The following is a 10,138-nucleotide window of genomic DNA, read 5'->3' on the forward strand; positions in this document are numbered from 1 at the left end:
AGGTATTTGGTGTCCTCTTTAATCATATCAGAGTTTTGAACAATACTTATAAACATCATTTATGGGAATAAGTCTACAAAAATAATATCAATATGCTCGTTCCACAGACAGGTTGCAAATGACACTTTAGGATGGATAAGTGTAATGAATGTGTTCTGATACCAACAAAGGGTCATTGCCACACCGATGTAAATCCAACGCTCTTAATCTGTTGCACCGTTTAACGCGTAAGTTTAGGGCCACTGCCAAACCAAATGAAAAGAGTCGTGCCACTTGCGTTTCTTTGCTTACAGTAACTGCCCAACAAAAATCATTAAAAAATAGTAAACTACTTCATATTTTGCCATATGAAACGGAAATATCAAGAAATATCATGAGCTCAAAAACAAATATGAACAGTTTATGACCTTAAGGGTGAAAATAACGATAATCGACTTGATTGTATTAATTTGATAAGGGATTGCTCGAAATCGTATTGGCGTTATACAACAATATCCAGTTCAGGGAAAATTTACACTTTCTGGCTGTTTAATATATTCTACACGCCCGTTTTATTTCAAGTTGAAAGAGACTGTAAAATATGTGAGTGTAGAAAACAATTTAACTCCCTTAAGTTAAAGTCTGATGCACGCCAGTACAATTACTGAGTGCGCTTTACAGTGCTGCTGTAAAGGATATGGTTTCGCTGAGTTACACCGTTACTCTATTATTTACTGTACTGTCAGTTATGTGTTACTTTGTTACTTGTTCTGTTTTAATTTATTTGACATTATGTTATTATATTCTAACGTTTAAACACAGAAAACATGTTTTCGTTGCAACAATATCCCACGCAATATATCTACCGAAATTGACGATAAAACAGTCCATGCTAATTTGTAATCGTTTCTATGTGTGTGTATATGTGAGTGTGTGTGTGTGTGTGTGTGTGTGTGTGTACATGTGTATACATATACATGTGCATGTTATAAACACACCATTCTGTGCAGCCCCTGCGACACAACAGTGTTGTTGTTTTGGCACGCACTGGCACGCTCAGATGGGTCTGGCCTATATGTCGCGTTTCTTTGCTTTCTTGCAAATAAATAGCTAAATAAGGAAATAAGAACGTTGTCCCAGAAATACCCCCCTTTTTGAACCTCGTGCCAGACCCCCTTATTCCGGCTTTCCCAACGAGGCATAAACTCAGCATTGTTACAGGTGTTATTACTCTTCAAAGGTTGCACTGAGAAGCAACAGCATTATTGCATTATTACTCTGCTGTTTACTTTTATCGCAAATTTCGTCGCCCAGGTTCACTTCTACAATTTTCAGGACGAAAACGTTGTCTTGGAAATTAGCATAACAATAGCATTTATTATTCTACTGTTTACGTTACGCGTTTATCAGCCATAGACCTATATTTCGCAGGTAATGTCAAAATGTGACTTCACAAAAAAGAAAAACTAAAGACCACGGGTTAACTTAGCAGGTCTTACCTGTGGGGTGAAGGTCAAAGGAAGACATCCCCTTAAAACACCACAGCAAACACAAACCACAGTGACCAGAAATAAAGAGCCGAGACTGAGGGGCTAAGCGTCTTCGCAGCCAAGTTCTGATATCCAACAAGACAGCACTGCCACAAAAGCGGAGCGGTAACAGATGAATTTACAATAAAAGTAAGTTAACTTTACAGATCTGCAAGTGAACAGTAATAAAATATTATCATTAGTTATAGTAAATGTTGGCTGCTTGAGCTTCATGTCAGAAACAGACATCTGTTGATTTATATATTTCAGATATCTTCCCCTCATATTATTAATATCTATATTGTGACGACGATGATCATAATTACTACTACAGCCACTCATAATGCAACCGTAATTATTCATTGTCAGTAGCATTAGTGATACTGTTGCTGTTAATGCAATTGTTATGTATAATGTACTCATATGTGCAGTGTCTACGTATAGGAAGTAATGTACTGATGCAAGTTTATTCGAAATGCATAAACATGGAAACGGGTGCGCTGTGCGGCATCGTTCCGTAGAGGGCACATTCAAATATTGTCGTGATAATCACTTACGTATTGACTTATTATACGACGCAAACCCAACACTGGCCCATTAACGAGCATTAATAGATTGGCATAGCATTATTCCTCGGCTAGTATCGATCTGAAACCGTCTGTAAAATATTGTTTCAAATAAAGGCCATTGTTCACTGGCAGTTTTGGTAGCTCTGATGACCTTGATTTAGTCGCATAAAATTGAAAAAATTACCACTCGATAATTCCCATCCATATGACAACTTTATGTAAAAGAGAAGGAGAGGATAAAAAGGATAACGCGCATTCACAGAAATGAGGCATCGGATGTGACCGGGGGCTGCTTTGCGTATTACATTGAAATGGAAAGTTGAGTGGCTGATTTTAAACAGATCCCATCATAAATCATAGTGCCAGTTCTATGTGGTTCAAGTGGGCAACAGCTTAAGTCATTTCTTTTTAACTCCCTGGCTGCCGCGCTCTCTCGCACGCGCGCTCAGCACACCGTTCTCCCAATCCCTTCATCAAAATTGAATATCTTATAACGACCGGAACTTATAAAAGACATGCTCCGTTTGTATTATTAGTTAATCTAATCTATGTAATGGAGGACAAGCCACGGCAATGAAGAATACATTATGGACAGTTTCATGCATATTTTTTGCTCAGTATACTTTTGATTAAGCGTGCATCCTCTATAATTGTAATAATATTAGTCCGAGGGTTAAAGACGCCTGTGTCAGTGACCTGTAGTTACTGCAAACTTGTACCTCGTTATTTATGCAAATACCCAAACACAGCTGAAGTCTGACAGGAAGACGCCAAATTACCTCACTGTGGAGTGAGATAAAGCGTCGATAAAGCACGGTGAAATCTTTCAGGGAGTGAGGGTCCGTGGACACCGGCAATATTGCTGTGGTTCACTCGTGTCATTCCTTCGCGCAAAATGATGCAGCGTTTCTTCAACTCTTAAGCAAAACAAACAAACACAAGCAAAAGTATTGATTTTATCTCACGTGTCTTGGTTTGAAGACATAAGTCAATCGCGATATAATCGAATGACTTATCCGCAAGATATAGGCTATTCTGCTAGCATACCACTGTTTAGTGCGTTTAATATATTTGCAATGTTTTGGGAAATTGAAATCTGCTTTTATACTACCGGCTCCCCATTCGCTTTCATGATTGAATGCAAGCATCAGATTTTCATCAAAGTTCTATTAAGTGAAACATAGGTTGCAGGGCACCCTCTGATTGAAACAGTTTAAATTTTAATTGTGTTTTTAATTTGACATATAGTTGCAGAGAGGAATGACACAGCAACGCCAAGGGGCGGTCGATTTTCTTAATTTCTCCCAGAGGAATTGATGAGTCTATCAGAGCAGTAGATTGGAAACCCATTAAAGCTCAATGGTTAGGTTGTTAATTGGAACTTGATGGATAGGAGCCCTTGGATAGGCTATCCTGATCCAATCTTCTTGACTTTCTGTTTTCCAATAAATTACCCAATTCATTTCCAGCCACAGATTACATAAATTGTACACCTCCAGGGCACACATATTCTCTCTCTCTCTTTCCTTTCTCTCTCTCTTTCCTCGCCCCCTCTCTCTTCCCTCTCTCTGGCTAGACGCCATTTGGAGCAAAGCAAAGAGCAGGCTCGAATCTTTGAATGAAAATCGAAACATAATCAACGTTTATACTTAGAAAATTTATTGATATCATTTTCTCTGGTAATTTCCTTATTTTAAAGTTTGGACGTGTAATACATCATAATACACACGTGTAAAAGGCCGGTGTTTAATATTTATCGAAGCTTGATTCCCAGATCAAAGCTGTTCATGGCTTCATCTGTCTTCCGGAGAGAAACAGATCATCCGTGCTCTTACACTGAATGCCATACTTGTCACCGTGACAGAAGAACACTGCATTTTGATGTTAAAACTTTATTCTGCTGAATCTATAAACTGTGCCATTTTTCCTGTGCAAGCTAGAAAACAAGTCATCAAAGAAGAAATATTACGTGCAACAAAAGTTTTTAGCTTAATATCTGAGCATAGAAAAAAGCCTACAGTAATATTCAATTAAATGTGATTTGAACAATGTTTTGTCGCTGTTGTCTGACTTCAAGAGCGCATGTATAGTATCACTGATCGTCTATAAATTATCATCATATTAATGTTTGCGGTGTGTTTGTGATTTTGTTCCTAACAGGTGATGCTGCAACTGGTAACAGAACACATTTGTACTCTGTCTACTATATCTGATGATTCAAAACAGTTGTGTGTATTTCTTAATTTCAGATAAAATCGTTTAGCTAGATGCCGCTGTCGACAGATGTCTTGGTTTGTAAAGAGAGACGTATAAAATCTACCCATTTAACTCTGTCAGGGGAGATTTCACGCCTTACGTGTGTCCTCCATAAATCCCATTCACTCTTCAGACAGCCGCCTTCATATATCACCGTAAAATATGCGCCTCTGTAGGCATATGGTCATTTTAGCATATTTTATACAACACAGTTGGTCTAAATGCAGAGAAAGCACTTGAATGATGAAATGTTCTTAACGTTTGAATGCTCTTAAAGTTCCACTTACACCATCGCCTTCATCATTAACATCGCCTTTATTTTCATCATCATCATCATCATTATCATCAGCAGCATCGTCGTCATCATCGTCAGTATCTGAAAACTGCAAAGCGCTGTGTGATTATTATAAAGGGCACTATACTAAATAAGAGTTGATTGATTTTGATTGATCATAAATATCATATTGTCCTGCTTTACTGTTTTGAAAGGTTGACAGTCTGAGACGATATTTAGGCTTCTCTCTTATGACCGTTTTTATTTAATTCCACTTACATGTGATAATGCTGTTTCCTGCCCATTGTTGTCTATTATGAAACGCTGTGCTCGCTGTACACGGGGGCCCCCAGGCGTGTCCGACCGGGTTCGCAAAGGGTTTAGCGGGGTGGCTGGGGTCGCCGCCCTTCCGCGCATGTGAAACACTTGGTGTTAAAGCTCTGGCATTATGATTAAAGCTGACCATTTGCAATGTATCCGGGTACTATGGAAGGCAGTAAGAACGATAATTTCGTATAGGAGCGTGTCCCGGAACACGCACCTGCCCCCCGGTCCCGGCCAGGGGTCGGGCTTCACCTACCTCTCCAATCAATTACTCAATCAATTAGCAGGGATACCGCCACGTGTCTGAGGAGGAGGTAGATTACCTTACTAATTATCAAATTAATTCTTTATTGGCAAATAAAGAGCGTGCAATTATTTTCCAGACAAAACATACCTAAATTAATTTCAAATCTCTGTGCTGGATTTTGTATTTGCAACTTTTTTGCCAGTGAGAATATCAGATTTAGAAGCTTTCTCGTTCTAGAAAAGACCCGTTTCAACATGACAGATTAATTTTTAGCGTTGGAATGTGAACGATCTGAACAGAATATGTTCTTTGGGTTCTTTTGCAGAGTCACTGAAGGGAATAATCTTCATATTTTTCACTATACATTCATTCACGACGTCACAGTGAAAAATATGAAGATTGTTCCCTTCATTGACTCTGTCTTTAAGAAGGCCAATCAGAAAATCAAATCGGACATTCGACAGTGAATCTTACAATGAGTTATGGACCAACCGCCGTAATACATGCTAAAAAAAGCAAGAAAACAAACAGCAAACTACGAAACATTCGAAATGCTGTATTTTCGGGCACTGACACAAATCTTTCTGCTTGCTCGGACTCATTTTATCTTACGCCACATTTGGCCATATAAGATGGCATGCACTTTGAGGGTCGATTTGATCTAAGCCCCGTGAGGGAAACTATGGAATACACTCATTGAAAGCCACATAATTTTTAATTCAATTTGGTTCGCAACAGCGGGGGCTCTTCACTTTCAAAACAGAATTTCGGGTGATGACATCAAAACTCTCTTTAACCCCAACCTGAAATATTATATAATATTCTATAATCAGCAAATAAAATAGACCTACTGCCCAAACAAATTAATGTTATTAATAGGCCTAACTGTTATTTATATACATTGAAACTAATGGCGACAACAATAGTAAATACTACTTAACTTGATTAAATTTGTTTTTTCTAATTGTCTATATTATCACGGGTATATGATGTTGCACCATGTGGGTACATTGCCTGTGGATCGCACCTCACCTTAGGCGGAGAGTGCATTGTTTCTGGCATTGGCGCGCACGTCGCAGGGATACAATTGGCTTTATTATTATTTTTTAAATCAATTAAAAAGGCTGTTACGCTTCTAAAGGATGCATATACCCCACATTTATTCCTTAAATTTCTTCACCTGAATTAGTTTTGTGATCCCTTTGCGTTGTGCCTTCTCTTTCAAGCTTAACTAGCTTGATTGAGTTTTATCGTCGGAACTTCACAGTAAACACGAAAATCGTGAAAACAATTTCAACAGATTGTTGACTGCATGAGGATGCTGAAATGCATTAAATGCAACTATGATATCCAGTGATATCCAGTTTAAGTGGGGACTTCCTTCGAGTATAGTTTTTGCCATGCGATAGGTTACATGTTTTTAATACCTTATTTTATTGAATGACTCACGGTTGTATGAACTAAACAATTACAGAACACAGCTGAGGTTTAGTGAGAGTAAAAATCGGCTTGCCTGTCTGTGGTTAGCATTCTCGTCTCCTTTCACTCCCTCTGAAGGAGTTTAAAATTTCCGGGACTTACTTTGCGCCTGTGATTGGACCGCGGGAGGCTTACCTACATGCAAATGAAGCAACGCCACAATACTGCCTTTAGTCGAGAGAGAGTGGAAGTAGGCAGGAATACATTCATGTACCGTGAGCTCCGGGAAAAACAACTAAACCCCCTCAACCATCCCCTTTTAAAGAAGCTCTCCAAAGCATCTAGTCACGGCCGCGTCTGTTTACCGCCAGTTTGCATATCTCACGCGCACACATAACTTTGTTCCCCCTTAATGTTATGAATCCAGAATGAACAGCACAGAAGACAGTGGTAGCAAGTGCTCGCCGGCCCCGATCTCCAGTTTCACCATACAGTCCATTCTGGGCACCACGTCCGACACCAAGGAGAATTCCACAGGAGGTGTGCAGCGGAGACGCGCGCTGTCCGTGTCCTCGGAGGAGTGCAGCGGAGGAGAAGAGTCTGCGCATTGTTTCTGCTCCGAACCCGGGCACAACGAACCATGCAACCAGCACCAATCACTCAACTTTTCTACGATAAGTAAGTACATTTTAATCTGCATATGTTTTTGTCGTTGTTATTACGACAGTATGTTATACATTGTAATGAATCTCATTTGAGACATCACTGAACAGATGAGACGGAAAATAATTAGAGAGTGTTTTTTTCCCCTCACGGCAAATTAAATCTAGTCTGTTAATTGATTAAACAGGCTTTTAAAATAAATGTGTTACATTTTCTCAATTGACCGTAAACTCGAGACGGAATTAATTAGAATCATGTACCTGTGTTAGTCATATTATATTGTTTATTCAATGAGGTACTTATAATCTTTCAACAGTCGATCTGACAGTCAAAGTTCAAATATAATGAACTCTTGTACAAAGTATCGAATAATACGTTACATTTTAATGAAACCTTTTTCTGAAGCACGCGGACACATTAATTTGCTCCAAATATTTTTAAGAGAGATGTTTGAACCCTATACGAAATGGATATTTCTCCCATCTGGAAAATATTTTTTCATGATTAATTATATGAAGTGAATGCTTCAGAAACGAAAACCGCCTGTATTTCATCGTGTGCCCTTCAGTGAAATACGAAAGTAAACAATAACATTATGAATATTTTTTGTCAATGCTGATAAATATTTCTTTACAATGGCATTTTCATAAAAGAGCTTACATTTATTTGTCGAATTGGAGTGGTGATTAATTGTCACGGTTTCATCCTCGCAGACACCTCAAAAGGAATTACACCGGGGCAAGACGGGATAGACCGACGGCAACACTTAACACAGCCTCTAATTCAGGATTACAAAGACGAACAAGAAAGATCATGCAGCCAAATGTCACCCATTTCTGATGAGAGGCAAAGAGATGGCGCTGACAAGCAGAGCAACTCGGCAAAGAAGAAGACTCGCACCGTGTTCTCGCGGAGTCAAGTGTACCAGCTGGAGTCCACGTTCGACATGAAAAGGTACTTGAGCAGCTCCGAACGGGCCTGCCTCGCTTCCAGTCTGCAGCTAACAGAGACTCAGGTGAAGACGTGGTTTCAAAACCGAAGGAACAAGTGGAAACGGCAGCTCTCAGCAGAACTGGAAGCGGCTAACATGGCACACGCCTCTGCACAGACTCTCGTTGGGATGCCGCTTGTTTTTAGAGAAAATTCCTTGTTACGGGTACCAGTTCCAAGGTCTATTGCCTTCCCAACGCCTCTGTACTACCCTGGCAGCAACCTACCAGCGCTACCCTTGTACAATCTCTACAACAAGATTGAATACTGACCTCAAGCTCTTGGCAAACGTCAACATAAATAACCAAGAAAGATACAGTACATGCATAAAATTGTTTGACATTGCCTATGTCTATTTATATCACCTTATTTGTTGAAGACATATTTCTTATTATGCAGCAACTGTATGTGTAAATAAGAAGGCATCGTGCTTCTTTAAATGTATTAAATACACCATGTGTATAAGAATTTTGTACTTTTTTAATTTACTGTTTTTCCCTTGTTTGACCGATTTTACACGTTATATGGGGACATCTGGCATTATACTATCGATGTAATCAGTTGGATTATGTTTGGATATTAACCATGTAGCTCTTTCATTTTCACAGACTATTTAATTAAAATCTGTGTGTGCACGGAATTAATACGATCATTAAATTTAAAGAAAAGGGTTTCATTTCATCTTCTAACCTGAATGGGAGATGATAAAGGGAAACCCATACAGTAGTGTTTGGAGGTGTTCTGCTAATACGAAACCAGTTACACCTGTGATCATGAAACTACCGGTTCTAGAAAAACAGTTGCTTTCTTTTGTCTACCTGTACCCTCCATAACTCCCCCAAATTCATCACTCAATAAATTTTCTATAAAATCAACTCCGTATTTAATTTTAATGCGCGTGTTCTACCGCCGGAGTAGGCATTTGCCATTTCCCAGCATTTCGCGTGAAGCTTATTTTGCAGGATAAATAAAGGCCCGAAGAGAGCAATTTGAACATACGGACACCTGATATTCACATTCCTATTTGACAAACAGCCTTATTTCATATTTTCTGTTGGACATGCTCCTCATTCTTACTGTCAATAACTCCACGCTAAAGCACGCCCTTTCTTATGATGTCTTGCTGACAACCTGTTGGCCGTCAGAGTGATTGTATATTACATTACATTCATTTAGAGCGAATGTACTTAGTTGGCCTATAGAGTAGGCTAACTGTTGGGTTCATTACATGTTTTTGTTTAGTAATCGACCATTTTCAGAAGTTACAAAAAATAGCAATGCAGCTTCGGCTACTGTTGACATGTGTTTACATTTGGACAGGATACATGTTAAAGCCTACATTATTGTCCACTATGCATGGAAGCCATAAAACGAGCTTTTTTTTCGAGGTTGTGAGCTAGGCATGTTTTAGTATTTAAAGAAGCTCAAAGTGTACTTTGTCGTAGAGTTTTCTAAAACAGTAACAGCATTGTCACGGCTGCACTTCTAACATTTAAGGAGATAAAATGTAAAACGTGTAGTGCTGTGCATGACAGCAACCTGGAAATGCATGTGTTAAGTAAATTTTCGTTTTTCACACAATTGATCATTCGCAGCACTTTGACACAGGTAGGCCTACTGAAGCTGCAAGTCTGCGTTTATTACAAGAATGGAGACTAATTCTTCCAATTTCTCATAAGTTGATTCACTGCAAAACACCATAAACTCCGCAAAACATGAACTGGCTTAACCTACGGAACGTGTCAAATTGTTTCGTAGGAGTATGTTTTCTAAGGAGTGGTCCTATTCTGACACATTTAAAATGGGTATGGTGAATCACTATCTTCTCAGACACGAAAAACGTATTTGGCAACCGAAACACCGGTGGTAACACTCACACCTAGACTAA

The 10,138-nt window shown here is 39.1% G+C and overlaps 1 protein-coding gene across 1 annotated transcript; it reads left to right on the forward strand.

Annotated features, from left to right (window-relative positions):
* Positions 1-6,885: 6,885 nt before the first annotated feature.
* hmx2 (H6 family homeobox 2) lies at positions 6,886-8,521 on the forward strand. Its single transcript, XM_036547443.1, has 2 exons — positions 6,886-7,275; positions 7,974-8,521. Exons 1-2 carry the CDS (start codon positions 7,026-7,028, stop codon positions 8,519-8,521), a joined length of 798 nt encoding a protein of 265 aa, XP_036403336.1. The 5' UTR covers positions 6,886-7,025.
* The last annotated feature ends 1,617 nt before the right edge of the window (positions 8,522-10,138 follow it).

The sequence above is a fragment of the Megalops cyprinoides genome, chromosome 15, assembly GCF_013368585.1.
Source record: "Megalops cyprinoides isolate fMegCyp1 chromosome 15, fMegCyp1.pri, whole genome shotgun sequence".
NCBI lineage: Eukaryota > Metazoa > Chordata > Actinopteri > Elopiformes > Megalopidae > Megalops > Megalops cyprinoides.